Source organism: Schistocerca cancellata, chromosome 7, assembly GCF_023864275.1.
Source record: "Schistocerca cancellata isolate TAMUIC-IGC-003103 chromosome 7, iqSchCanc2.1, whole genome shotgun sequence".
NCBI lineage: Eukaryota > Metazoa > Arthropoda > Insecta > Orthoptera > Acrididae > Schistocerca > Schistocerca cancellata.
In genome coordinates, this window is record NC_064632.1 from 604,862,031 (window position 1) to 604,877,421 (window position 15,391).

At 39.2% G+C, this 15,391-nt stretch overlaps 1 protein-coding gene across 1 annotated transcript in view; it reads right to left on the reverse strand.

The window, feature by feature from the left end:
* Positions 1-2,638: 2,638 nt before the first annotated feature.
* LOC126091951 (CCR4-NOT transcription complex subunit 6-like) overlaps positions 2,639-15,391 on the reverse strand; it is a 178,433-nt gene continuing 165,680 nt past the window's right edge. Inside the window, exon 9 of the mRNA XM_049907289.1 lies at positions 2,639-3,347. Within this exon, the coding sequence (XP_049763246.1) occupies positions 3,268-3,347 (80 nt within the window). The 3' untranslated portion in view covers positions 2,639-3,267. The remainder of the gene's footprint in view (positions 3,348-15,391) is intronic.

The window sequence follows — 15,391 nt, forward strand, 5'->3', positions numbered from 1 at the left end:
AAGCCTGCAAATTAGAGTTCTTACCACACATCAATGAATACTGTGGCCTACATGCGAAGGATTCACATAGGTAGACACAGTGAAATTAAATATTTAGGGTTTCTATGTTGTTATCAGTACTATATTTTCTAAGAGTCTTTGACAAATGCCCTGTGGCGTAAGTATCCAACATACTTACAGCAAATGTGAATGAATAGCGAAGATTTGATCCAGACAAGCAAGCAGGTCTAGCAGAGGCAGTAATCTATGGTAACTCAGTAGCACTCTTAAGAGTAAGACATTTATAGAGGTATAAGGCTTTTCTAACTGTATCCTCTCTGAAGACCACTAAATTTAAGTTCTAAGCTTAAAATAATTCACTATTTGATAATGAAAGGCAGCACACATACAATTCTCTGGTAAGACTGGAAAAATACTTCATGTTGACCTATAATCTAATTTAATGAGAGCTTTCAAATAACTAATACAAAAACTCTGCATGACAGTTTGATTTAATGTGCTGCACAAATCTATGACTGTTGACTCAACACAAATTAGAAACAAAGGTGATGAAGGAGATGGGGAATGGGTTAGGGTGGAATTTGGGATATGGGGGAAGCAATTTGGGGCGGGCGAGGGTGGGGCGGGTGGGGGAGGTCAAAGTTACTTCTGTAGTTGATAAAATGTAAATGAATATCACATTCTTTTATGATGGTGAACAAAACCATCAGCAGATACTACTTAATAAACACAGCCTGAGAAAAGGAATAAAGATAACATAACACTGTGTTCTGGAACACTGTATCAGACATCTTCCCTACAGTTTTGTCATAATGTATTTACAACTTTTTGTGGAGCACTAGTGTAAGAAGATACTTTACCTGACAACATAATGTAGCAATGAACTATTTTTCCAATCATCACTCCATTCACCTTAATTAACAAATACTGGTTTTTTATTACATAACTACATAAAAATAATCCTAAGTAGTTGTAATCTCACAATAACTTTTTACTGTGACAAAAATTCTGGAATATAAAACTTCATATTAATAAATGTTTTGGTACAATGTTACAGGAAGAGTAATGTCAATGTAAAAGAAACAATAAAACAAATATTTTGAAATTAATAAAAATCCTTAATTTAAAAACTTTTGTACATCAAGCACCTTAAATCACTAAAAAATATTGTACAGTAAAAAGAATGTGTCCAAAAATATGAATTTCAAGCACATTCTTGCAGAACTAAGAGGGAAATGTGGAGTAACTTTTATCTTTCAGTGAACACTCATTGAATAGAATGATGGTCCCTGACACAAAAATATCATCAATTCTTTTTTTCTTTCTTTTTGCAATTCATAGAACATTTATCATCATAAGCATTCTTGGCCAGTTAGTATCAGAACACACAGTGAATACCCCATAAAATGTATACAGTAAGTCAACAGTTCCATATGGGATGTTCACATTACAGATACTATGGATTTTAACAAATACCTTCCAAACAAAGAAAGTCATGCAAAGACACTGTTGGACAATGCTCAAACAAACATTCACTTCGTTATACATATGACATTAATGTAAACAGAAGAAAAACTTCAAAAATTAAACTGTATACAAAACTGTTATCCCAATACAATGTGACATAGTGTACATGTTTTGTCATAACTATTGACATCATTCCAGAAATTTATATTCAAAATAGAAAAATTAACTTCGATCTGCTATGTAACTGCCATAATCATTAACGATATACAGTTGCAAGATACATCATACAAAGTTTCTTTCATCACCAACTTGCCTTCAGCCGACACATTTACTGATATGTTAGGTGAAAAATTTTTCCTGTGATGGTGGATCCATTAAGTAATCAAATTTACATTTTATGAGAATGTAAACATGACAAAAGTAATAATTTATCTCTAATAATCTAACCAAGCATAAAATAGTTCCAACGTTCATAGCAACTCATTGTATCTGTCTTTAGTACACTGAGATCAAACTAAAATTTAATAATACAATATATACTTTGTGCTCATGCTGCAGGCATACAGAGAGTAAATGTCACAGTATCTAATATTTCCTATTAAGACATATTCAATGCCTATGCTTTATCAAATTAATAAATTAGGAAGCACATACTTCACAGTCAACCCTGTAGCATAAATATCAAATATGCAAACTTAAAAGGAATAAAGCCATCTAAAAATAACTGTGACATTATCTCTCATTACACAAAAAAATGTACATAAAACATTGCTCACTGAAATGTAAAATGAAATGAAAAATTTAATTGGACATATCATACTACAGTATAGGAGAGGAAATAACACTGTTTATAAAACAAGACTCAACTTATACCTGCCAAAGTGCTAATTAGCTGACATCAAGGAAAGTCATCTTCAATATCAACCACTATTGCACAAGCTCAAAGCAAACTTTTAGACAACAGACAAGCAACATTAAAAGGGGGCAGTGGTAAGAGGGGTGTGGATAGAGGAACAGGACATGGGAGGATAGGTATAATGCTTGTTAATTCTGTGGTTTACAAATTAAACAAACTTCATAGGATACTCATTCTCACACTTACTGAAATCACTGTTTATGTAAAAACTTCCATTTCACCTTACATATTCACATTCATTTTTAAAATCTCCTATAGATGAGCAACATGATACCCAAAGGGTTTTATTCATCTGATGACTCAGTCACAGTTACATCTCAGCTATGCAACCACATAGATTCTCAAATACAACTCTAAAAAATCTGTCTGTATGAATACTATCATATACTACATTGATTTTCACATGACGGATGATTTAAGGCTGCACATATAAGAAACTTTGGTAAGAGTTACACTACTTCATGAAAACTGAGGTGAATGGGAAGCTGTAAGAGACAAAGAGGTTTCAGACAGAAGTTGAACACGAAGGTCCAAAGTACACATTATATTTTAAATAACAATCAAAGCAATTTTTGAGAACACAAAACACTTTACCAGTGTTTGAAGTAGTGAAAATTTAAATCTCATTTGAGGAATGGAAGGGCACTATATCTAATTATAATGAATTGTGGTTGTAGCAAACATTCCATGCCAATGTCAACTGAATCTACGTTAAAACTAAAGTTTCAAAAATATGGCAGCCTAAGGAGTTGCCTTGCTCAATAAAAGTAAAGCTGCCTCATTCCAGCTTTGTGGGCAGCATGAGATGAAAGACGGGTTCACAGTCTCTGGGGTTGCTTCCGCAAACTGGCAGTGCTTCCTGCAGGAACCACTCTGGGCTGCTGCTACCTGTGCGAGATCAGGCCGTTTGATGAGGGAGGCACAGTTGGGATCATCTCGAGCTCCACCAGCAGTGGAAAGTGATCTGGAATTCATAAAAAGCAAAATGCTAGAAAAGTATTGCCCAGAGAAGCTATGCAGGTGATTTAGTTTTTACAAAACTGCAGTTTCTGCATTAATGCTGCTAAACTTTTCCCTTACACTTTACTAACTTGTGCCATCCATCCTCTGTCTCATTTACATGGCATCTAATAGTGGACTTCTACCCTGTACAGTGTGTGGTTATTTTACTCTATCCACTGTCAGTATTAAAGTAACTTATAACTGTACACTGTTGAAAGAAATTTTGTAACATGACATCGTTTAATCATTACTATGCAGTCAATAGCAAAACTCTGAATGGTTTAAACATCAAGCTCAAGGTAAAGAAAGATGCAGAGGATTTCTGGTGCAGATCATTGCAGCGCATGTATCGTAAGTCCCATGTTTACAGCTAGGATGTGGACTCTGCTCTAATAAATACAGGCAAGATTTTTGCAGCTGACTCTTAAACTTACAAGTATGTCCACTCAATCAGCATTTCAATCTGAGGCCTTCTGTAAAATGGTATAGCAGTTCTACTACAATTTTCGTACCAGGTGTCATTTTTGTTTATAATGACAGGTCATTCACATGCAGACAACAGTGTACGAAAGGAGTTGGAAGCATTCTTCCAAGACTGCTTTTAATATTCAATACACAACTTTGTCTTAAATCATGGTCTGTGCTATATATTTCACCCAGGAAATATTGTATAAGTAACTGCAAGTTCAAAGACGCAGAATTAGCTCAGAAGATTGGCTATTGGCATTGACAGCAACCACTGTTTCATTTAGTGCTGGCTCTGCACACTCCTATGGTGACTGGACTGTTACTAAACAATGTAAGGAAAAGATAGATTGCTGCTTACTGTAAAGATGACATGTTAAGTTGCATACAGGTTCTGGTCCGAGGTGCTGGAGGTGTGCTTGCTTGTGTGAATGAAATGTGTGTGTTTCTCTTTCCTTTTCTGATGATGGCTGTGGCCAAAAGATAACTTGTAAGTGTCTTTTAAATGTGCCTTTCTGTAACTTAACTTGTCATCTGGCTTATTCCTGGAAGCCATACACAGTGTTTGCAACTGTACTTTTCACAGTTGTTCTTGAAAACTGAACCTAATCTGAGGAAACAAGGGCATTGCAAATAATTTGTGTTAAAATTAAATACTGTCTGATGCAGCCAACAGTTAAATGTTATGTAGCAGGAAAATATGAGGACCAAATATTCAAAGGGTCATCTGAGGACAAATCATCTTCTGAAAATTAATATGATGTTACCAAGCTTTAATTCATAAAATAACAGCCAATATCCAAGTGAAGAAATTTGTTGGTACTAGTGCTTCTGGAACAAATCATCATAGATTGGATACCAGAAAAAAATCTACATATGGCAGTCACTCAAATACCCTTACTTAAATGTCTGTTTATTTTAATGTTGTGCTCTAATTTCACTCTAAAATCAGCATTTGCAAAGCACAGGAAAACAAAGAAATGACAACCTTGCCAAAATGACAACGGTTTTCTTCTCAATAGCTAATACTACCCACTTTTCCATTATCACATCATCATACAATGTCAGAAGACCCTAAATGGAATTACTGAAGATCATGACTCATCATATAAAATAGACACTGACCAGTAGATAAGCACATAAACAAGAACTAAAACAGTTACAAAATTGTGTGTGCTCTAAAGAACAACAGAAGCTCTTAAGCTTACCTACCAGGTTCCAGTTTCATTTACCATACCACACTTCTTTACGCAGTGCATGGCATCTTTTGTTTCACTTTTTTTTATTTCACTTTTTCTATCCATATGGGTTAAGATTACACAACTGTTGAACATTCTTGAGCTTTGTTGTTTTTCATCAGTATTCTTCCACCCTCTTATTCACACTTGCCTGTTCTTCTATCAAGAGTGCTCCGTGTTCTTTCTTGTCAGAAAAATCCATCACTCCCAATATTTTTGTCCTGAAGCTCTCTCTGTTTCCTATATCTTCCTTGCTGATCCTGATGTAATTTTTTCACACATGGGGCTAATCTCTGAACTCCTCGTAGTTAGTTGACAACTTACTAGCAACATTTTTTGGTTTCATTGTTTAATGTTTAGCTGTTAATTCCTGGTTGACACTCAGTCATCCTATCATGTACTACTGTATGGTCTTGTGATTGTTGTTAGGAATAGATTTCACTTCAATTCTCATTAGATAGAGGTCTGAATCAATGTTGGCTCCTCTCTGTACCTTTATGTCTACACATTTTGAAAACTATTGTAAAGTGTGAGGCAGAGGCTTCCGCTGACTACATGGTCAATTTGAAATTCTTCTAACATGAAGTTTGATGACTGCCATGTCTCCATTTGTTTTGTGTCTTTTTGTACTTTGTGCACATAATTTTCACATTGAATAGCTCACAGTCATCCCATACTCTCTCTCTCTCTCTCTCTCTCAATTTCAGTTCGTCCTTTTGTGTACTGGACGCATTTCTATCACTTTTCTGAACTCTTTTCCTTTCCAAAATGAGCACTGAAGCCTGCAGTTAGAATTATCATGTACTTACGTGGATCCCTGATCAAAACTTCGATATGTGATTAAAACTGATGTACAACTTCTGTCCTCATCAACTGAGGAATTACCATTAAGAATTATGTATGATTTGTATCCATGTATTACCATCAGTACAGGCAGTCTGTGCGATATATATCTGGCATCTACAACAGATTCCACTACAAAGAATACTGTTCCAAGCATTAACATTGATAAAAGAAGGATGACAGGTTGTCCCTTCACTGCTCTATAATATCACAGAATTGTAACTTCATCTGAGGGCCATCTTTCTTACTCCCCCCCACCCAAATGCTATGTAAGTGTACCATTACCAAGGCCAAGTTCTTTGATAACTTGGCAGACAGCTCCCTTGAAGTGCTGTCTGAAGCCATCTGGGTTCAGTGGTATGAACACAGTTCCTTGAATCACAAAAACAAGCTGTTACTACTACTGACGTTAGATCAGGTATCTGTTCAGGCCATTCCTGAAGACCACAGTGTTCTAACCATCTTACAGGAAATCTGTTGACAGTCCTTGCACAACATAACATGCAATATCTGCTGTATCCTCATATAGCCTCCAACACCTAGACTAGCATTATTAAGAACAGTGTCTAAACTGTCAATAACAGAAGCTCAATACATATCACCTGTCCAAGAACCTGTAAAGTATCAGGGACTGATGATTTCATCTTCCAGAATTTTGCACTACACATTAACAGACCATCTCCTTTGATGATTGAAATCACATATTCACAAGATTTTCAGTGGTCCACAAATGCATATTATGGCAGTTCACTGTACCATAATTTATGAACACAAATTAAAGAGATAACATAACACTTTGTACAGCATCTAGAGCAAAACTTTCCATGGTGCATTTGCAGAAAGTAATTTTTCAATTGAAACTGTTTTGATGTAGCACCTGTGGCAGTGACAGGTGGCACAACTGAAACTTGTGATCATGTACTATTCTTCCTACCAATGTAAGGCTGATACTAGAGACTACAGCAACTTCTCATCAGCTGACATGTAGCTGAATCAAAAACATCCACATTCTCACTTTTTGCTGATCTTTGCCTACTACTGCCATGTCTCCTCAAAATACTTGTTTCTCAAAGTTGTCCTTCAGCACGTAAAAACTACATGACTGATGGAGCTCTTCAATCATGCAGTCTCCTAGAATACCGCAAAGCTGCTTCACAGGCACCCTGTCAGGATTCGCCAAGCATCAGCAGTGTGTCAACATATACTATGAACGTATATGCCACATTCATTCCATGTCAGTACATGCTCAGTTGCACATTTTGAGCTGCACAGTATATGGCAGTGCAAGGATAAATACTACAATGTAACCGAACATGACTTCAAATAAAGTATCATGTATCAAGGAAGCTTGACACACTACAACACCGGCAACTTTACATCTCGTCCACAGGTCATACAGACTTGCCCACTCAGGAAAATGGGCACTCATTTGAATACATTTCTTCATAACGCCCATCTGAACACAACTAGTTATATACGACATCTTGCACCCATCTCTGAAACCAAGAAAAGATAATGTTTCTTACATTTTACAATCTAAACAAATACCCCTTTCACTAATTATTTTGTAGGGTGCAGAGAGACGGATGTTTTAACTGAACTGATGTTTTTTTCAAGAAGAACAAACCACAATAATAGTGAGAATGAACTACAGTAACTACTGTGAAAGTGAATGGAACTGGAGGCGGTAGGGATTAAACGCTTGTCATACTAGTAGTAATGTTACACACTTAAGTATTTCACCGATTCTGAATTACTGAAAGTAAATCACCCACATACTAACATCTATTTGAACACAGATTAATAATAAACTGTATCCGAGTCAAAACAGGTCCATAGAGGGGGAACCAGGCACACAATCACACCTCTTACCTTCCAGTATTTCTTAAAGGAAATCATTTATGGAGACTGTAGGTCCATACATAAAAAGACCTCCCACATTTACCTGTATGTGAGCTCTACCCTTCGACTAAATTAATTCAGGTTGCCTTTAACTGAAATTGTGACTGGTAATATCCCTGAAACACAGGTCAGGTTGAAGGTGGAAACTGGCTACCCAACTGATATTGTAGTCTCTGGGTACTTTAATGAGTACTGTTTGTTTACCAGGTTTCAAAAGTGTGTTTACATAAAGCACTTTAGTCCTAAGTTTGCAGGATAATCAATCTTACAAATGATCCAAACATGATGGTGTGACAGTGACAGCCACGAGTTCATGGAAGGGAATTCTTGGCATGGAATGAGTGGCAGGTATCAAAGTGGAAGTACTGCTGGTAATAGGTATGTTTGACATGGATGGAGGTACTGATATAGCCATCTCTGATGTGGAGGTCAATACTGGGGAAGGTGGCTCACTGGCCTGAGGACAGTTAGGCAAAATGAATGGGAGAGAAGGTGTTGAGGTTCTGGAGGAATGCGGATAGGATATCCTCACTCTCAGTCCAGACCACTAAAATGGCATCAATAAATCTGAATCAAGTGAGAGGTCTGGATTGTGGTTGTTAGAAGGGATTCCTCTAGATAGCCCATGAACAGGTTTGCGTAGGAGGTGCCATGAAGGTGCCCATTGCTGTTTTGTATTTGCAAGATGAGGCTTTCAAAGGTGAAGTAGTTGTGGGTGATGTAGATGGACATAGAGAGGTAGTGTTCAATAGCAGCAAAGCCATGGGCATTAGGATGTTAGTGTAAAGATATATGGCATCAGTAGTGACAAGCAAGAGGAACATGAACCACAGAGAGTCGGTGGATGACGTCGTTGGTGTCTTCTTTTATAGGAGGGTAAGTTCCAGGTAATCAGCTGAAGGTGTTGGTCCACAAGAGCAGATATTCTCTCAGAGGAAGCACAGTCATCTGCCAGAAAGGAGCATCTTGGGTGGTTGGATTTATGGACGTCAGGGAGCACATAGAAGGTAGGAGTACAGGGAATGGTAGGGGTGAGGAGAGAGACTTACTCAGGAAAGGTTCTGGTGTGGGTCTAAGGATTTGAGGAGAGACCAGAAATCCCACTGGATTTCTGGAATGGGGTCCCTGTGGCAGCGTTTGTAGATTGACAAATCCGATAGCTGGTGTAGTCCCTCCACAAGGTAACCCCACTTGCTCAAAACCACAGTGGTAAAACCTTTGTGGGCAGGTAGGATTCTACGGTCAGGATCAGTTTTTTAGCGGTGTTAAAAGGTGTGACTAGGTGGCAGTGGGGATGGATAACATTTGGAAGGAGGAGTGACATGAGTGCGCTTGTCTGTGACTCGATGTCTTCTCTGTATGGTAAGTAGCAATCTACCCTCTTCATAATACTGTTATAACATCCTGGATTTTCCACTGTTTTAAACAGTGAAGAAAGAATACACAGAAATATAAGAAAAAGGAAACATTTGTTAAAGACACACAGGGAAAGATCCTAAAGAAAAACACTGAAGTAGAATGACAACAGACAGAGTACCCTACAGAAATACTAAACAGTGATAACCTCAATGAGTCTCTTCCATGTTAAGTACCACACAAAGTACACAGCAAAGGAGAAATATAATTACTAATTAAAAAACAAAAAAAGAATAATGTTTCTGGTGAAGATCAAACAGCAGGAGAGCTAGTAATGAATGTAAAACCAGTACCGGTACTGATAAATATAATTATGAAACTGTTATAGAATTTTTGGGAATAGATGGAATAGATCAGCTATAAATAAGTCTTTCTACACCCAGGCAGGTGACCAAGAAAGTTTTGGGACATAACTTTGATATTCACAAAGTTTTCGTTGACTTAAAAAAAGCTTATGACAGCATGTACAAGAGCACAGTCGCCAATGTTCTGAAAGAGTTGCAGTTACCACAAACGTTAATAAGTCTTCTACATGTATTTAAAGGAAACCTATTACAGGGTAAAGATCAGTACAAGCACGTCAAAGCATTTTCAAGTCAGGACTGATCTCTGATGAGTAGACCCATAATCTCCAATATCTTAACTGTAGAAAAGAGAACATGAAAACATTAAACCCTACTAGAACAAAACTGGGTAATAATACAATAAATTGGCTCATATATGTAGATGACACAGTTCTGATAAGCAACAACAAAGAGGAGCTGCAGTTCATGACAAACCTAACAAAAATATTGCAAGGAAAACAGGATTACAAATCCAACGGGAAAACAGAGAATATGGTCTTGAGCAATGTACCCAATTATGGTACCCTACTGACAGTTGATGAATTCACTTCTGAAAGAGTAGGCACATATAATATTTGGGAGGCATCTTTAACAAACAGAACAGAATGGAAATTGAGATTAAGGCAACGATTACAAAAGCAAATAGAGCATATTTTGTTTACTGGGGTGTGCTGTGCAGTAGAACTGTCCAGAGAAGTTTTAAAATCAGACTACAATGAAGTGTACTCCTCCAGGTAGCTCTATATGGAACTGAAACATTTACATGAAGGAAAGCAGATGAATACAAGCTGTTGGTGTCCAAGAGAAAGATATTACGGAAAATATAAACATCAAAAAAAGTTTTGTATCACCCCAGTTCCCAGAACTCCTGAGGATAGACATTGACTGTGGATATTGTATCAAAGATGCAGACCCTTTGACTGATCAGAGATGTCACTAAACCCGCCCAAAGATGTAAATAACCATGCATGAGCAGTGCCTATTGGACAGAGGGGGTCCGACAGCCGATCAGTTGCAGTCATCCCACCAGGAAGGAGGTACATGGCTCGTGTTGTCTGTAGTTCAACCATGCCTAGGTGGTCATTACTGTGGTTCAATCACATCCACATTGTTACTTTGTGCCAGAAGGGCTCTCAACAAGGGAAGTGTCCAGGCATCTCAGAGTGAACCAAAGAGATGTTGTTCGGACATGGAGGAGATAACAGAGAGACAGGAACTGTCAATGACCTGCCTCGCTCAGGCCGCCCAAGGGCTACTACTGCAGTGGATGACAGCTACCTACAGATTATGGCTTAGAGGAACCCTGACAGCAATGCCACTATATTGAATAATGCTTTTCATGCAGCCACAGGACTTCGTGTTACAACTCAAACTGTGTGCAATAGGCTGTCCAATCCTTCCCTGGTTTTAAAATTGGGATTAAAACAGATTCTTTCCATGAGTTGAGAAAGTTGCCTGTCATCCAAATTTCATTAAAGAACTGAAGAAGGACCTCCTTCAAAAATCAGCCCAACTGCTTCAACATGCTGTAGGTTATCATGTCGTTTCCAGGGGTTGTATCAGAAGCTACTGACAATGCAGAATCCAGCTCCCATAGAGAGAAAGGATGGTCGTATTCCTCCATGTTGGTGGAATAGAAATCAAAATCATTCTCCTGTGTCTCCAGATATCAACAGAAAGTGGGTTCCTGGCTAGAATCAGCCATAATGGACTTATATGATTCACCCATTGTCTGAGCTATGACTCTCAACAATGTTATGAGAGACCCCTGTATTCGTACAGCTGCTATTGGTGGTCAAGAGTTGCACCTCGAGATCCTCCTAATGGCTTCCCATGCTTTACTTGCAAATGTGGACCTGTGGTGCAGTTCAGGAACTCTTGCCAACACCTCTGCTTTCTCTACCAAATTATTTGCTTTTCCTTTGCACATGCCATTCAAAGGTTTGCAAGATTCTTATCTGTAGGCCACTGGTTGGATCTGCACATAGCTGCTCTCTGGTGCCTGACTACAGAATGACACTCAGCATTCCACCAAATGACAGGTCGCCTCCTGGGTGTCTCCACTGACTTTGGGATGGATGCATCTGCAGCATGGTGCATCACAGCTGTAATGTGACCTGCCCAGTTCTGGACACCGTCACACTGCTAAAAAACCACTAATAGCCTGTAAAGCATCCAGTTAGCCTTTTTGAACAACTATCTCAGTGGCTTTCTTTTCAGATCTGCTCCATCAGGCAGATGGATCCAGATAGGGTAGTGGTCGCTACCATGGAGGTCACTGGTCATTGTCCAGTGTCCACTGAACAGTGTCTGCAAGGGCAGGCAATAAGAAGTAGAGGTCTATGGCTGTAGACAAACCCATAGCAGTACTAAAATGTGTAGCTTGACCCATGTCCATCAGCTTCCTTGAAGATGACCTCATCCTCACCAAAGGTCAGTTGTACACTTCTCTTCACATTAAAACCTACTAACAAACAACAGTACTTACATTTTGAGGGTTTCCATCCTTTCCATGTCACACATTTCCTCGCATATAGCCTTGGCATTTGAGGCAAATGTATTTATTCATATGTAGACACTTAACAGCAATACATAACCATTCTCACCTCATTCTTCACTGGACATAATTACCAAAAGCAGACTTCCCCAGCATCACATCTAATTCTGGTACTGATGATTCCTCCAAAGAATAGCTTCTTGTCACTTAGTGTCACTTAGTGTTATCTGGTCTTGAATGTATTAATCAGCTCCTTTGACAGGCTATGGCTTCCTAAAATTGTAGGTATTATCCTATCATCCACCTATATGCTCTCACGTTTTCCAATCTAATCCAGTATAGTCCCCAACAATCAGTCTTTCCTTCTCATCCCATCCTGTAAGTCTCCCCTGACCTGGGGTTCTGGATGACTTTTCCAAACTCACCCCATTTCCTAAACGTCGCCAGTCCTTTTACTTCCCATTAAAACATTCTGCCAGAAGAAGGAGCCACTAGCTCTGCAAGTTTACAAATCTAAATACCTTTCTATATGTCTCCTCCTCTCACCACTTGGTGAGTGGATTTTTTTATCTGCCCATTTACAATATATTATCAACAACTGATTACTTTTGTTGATATAAATACAAATGCAATTTTTTGTGTTCAAAAGTCTAAAACTCTTAAAGTTCTTCACACAGTGCGTTGAAATTTTGACAGAATGCTGCATTCAAATATGTGCATGTTTTTATGTACCTACTAGACTGCCGCATATAACATATAAATATGCATCAATTAGTTAAAGGGAAGAGTCAATAATATTCTTCTGGATTTAGGACCACATTGTCAACTACAAAATTCTGATGTTTTGGTGACTATTGTAAGATGCCTTCCTCAGGGTGTATTGCTAACTGCTGAATGGGTGCTCATTTGATTATATATATATATACTATGGAGGAGTGCTGTGATTGAATATGAAGGTGAGCAGGAAGGGTATTAGGTGTTCATTTACTGGTCTTTGCATTGCTTGTTGTCATTGGTGGAAATAGGCATTTTTCACTGAAGTTTCCTTTATTGCTTGACACTGGTGGAAATCGGCGAATAGGAAATTGAGTGGCGACTGCAGCGTAGTGCTGTTTACTAACTGCCTAGTATTGACTAGGGCACATCAGCACTCTGTGTACTCTCCACTGCCTGTTGGTTTGTGAGAGCTGTCCTTCTGCAAAGCTGTGACTGCTGGCAGCCAAGACGCTGGGAGTCTGTGCCTGTCTTCTTTAGTCATGATGTTGAGTCACCTGGCTACTTCTATAGCCCCTCTGATCTTCCTCTTCAAGCTAACAGTTGGTTCACCAGTATATGGGCCTCTTGAAATTAAATTGTTTGAGACGGATATATCTCTCGTGGTCAGATAACCTCGTGCTTATTGGATGCCCAGTCTCACCTACATACACCAGTCCACATTCACACCCGATTTCATAAACTTCGGCAGCACAAAACTTGTCAATTCCCCTATTTCCCTATTGCCCTCCTCCTTTGGCGTCACAGTTTTACGTTTCATCCTCACGTCATAGCCATTAGCTCCAAAAATGGACACGAGGTTCTGTAGTTCAGCTTTGAGGTTGTGTTCAATGCCGATCCTGTAGGCTCTCTTAGTTAAAGTTTGCAGCATCGATTTCTTTTGCACGGGATGGTGATGGGAGGATGCACGCAGGTACACGTCCATGTTGGCGAGCTTTCTATAAACTCTGTGTCCGAGCTTCTCATCGGGCTTACGGTAAACTTCCACGTCGAGAAAAGGCAATACCCCATTCATTTCTATCTCCGTGCTGAAGAATCCTCCCACCACTATCCTACTGGGAATCACAAGAGGTGGAGCTGCAGATGCTCTACGACCAGTGCATCACAACTGAGATGATAATGAGGAAAGGGAAAGTTAGCTGCGGATCACTTTTCGAGATACTGCACAAGATTTCGATTGTAACGAAAGATTACCACCCACTCGGTTCCGTGACTGCTTCTGCTCATTCGAAAGTCCCACCCGAACAGGGTCTTGTGGAAATATTAAAGCTGTGTGAGGCCATTCTGGTCAACTTCTTCACCCACTTAATCATCACAGACAAGTCTCGAGTATATCACTATGACTCTGAGACACAGGAGAAAAGTGAGGAGTGGAAACAAGTGTATTCTCCACTGCTGAGAAAGGTGAGATCTTGTCAGAGCATTTCTTGGGACTGTCATAGTGAGGTAGTATTTGCACAGGAGAATACTAGGGAAACCCCTAACATGGGCAATGATGGGCTGGATCATTCTGCATCAGGTACCGTCATGTGAGCTGCTTCTTTGGGCTATCAAATCCTGCCTCACCGTCCATAGTCTCCAGACATGGCACCCAATCACTTCTTCTTCTTCTTCTTCTTCTCCCCCCCCCACCCCCCTCAGATGGAGTGACCACTGTGTGGCAGGCATTTCCAGAATGACAGCAAGGCGTTTCTCAGGGTGGAACATTTTGTGAGCATCCAAAATGTAGACTTTTATAACCGAGATATCTGCCAAGTCATCCACTGTTGCAGAAAATCTCTCACTGAATGGTGAGTAAGCATAGAAGGACTGATACTGTCACGGATATTCGTGGTCACAGTCTACCCTTTTTTTAAAGATAATAACTGAAAAAATATATATTACCCTTCACACTCTGAGAATGTAATTTGAAACAAAAAACGAGAACTTAAAACTGAATTCAAATATGCATAATAAACAAAATACACAAAACTGCAACACTATAACAAAGTCAACAACCAAGGATGAAACATTCATTTAAACAGAAGGGGATATCTTGAAGAAATAGAAGACTGAATGAAAAGGAATAATTTAGATCAAATTTATACTGCAGAAATAACTTACAAACTAAGACTGAATAAAGAAGCTGAAAACTATACCAACATGTATTCAATATAAGAGAACATGGGCTAAGAGGTAACTACGAGTGTAGGTTAATGTGATGAAGTGGAAGGCACAGTCGGAGGCTACCTGTAAAAGCAGTCACGTGAGCTGTAAACTAAGCTGCAACCACTGTGCTGCTTTCTACACGGGCACGAAAACTGACAAGCTGTCGGACCACACGAATGGCCACTGACACACTGTGCCCGAGAGATAGCCGGGCCACCCTGTTGTCGAATGTGCTGCCCCACAAAGTGTTCTTTTCTTCGATGACTGCTTCACAACCTGTGCCATGCAGATCCTTACCAGCAACACTAGCTTTTCCGTAATTGTGCACATGGGAACTCCCCCTACAATATATCTTACATTCCCACAACCTCCCTGGCCT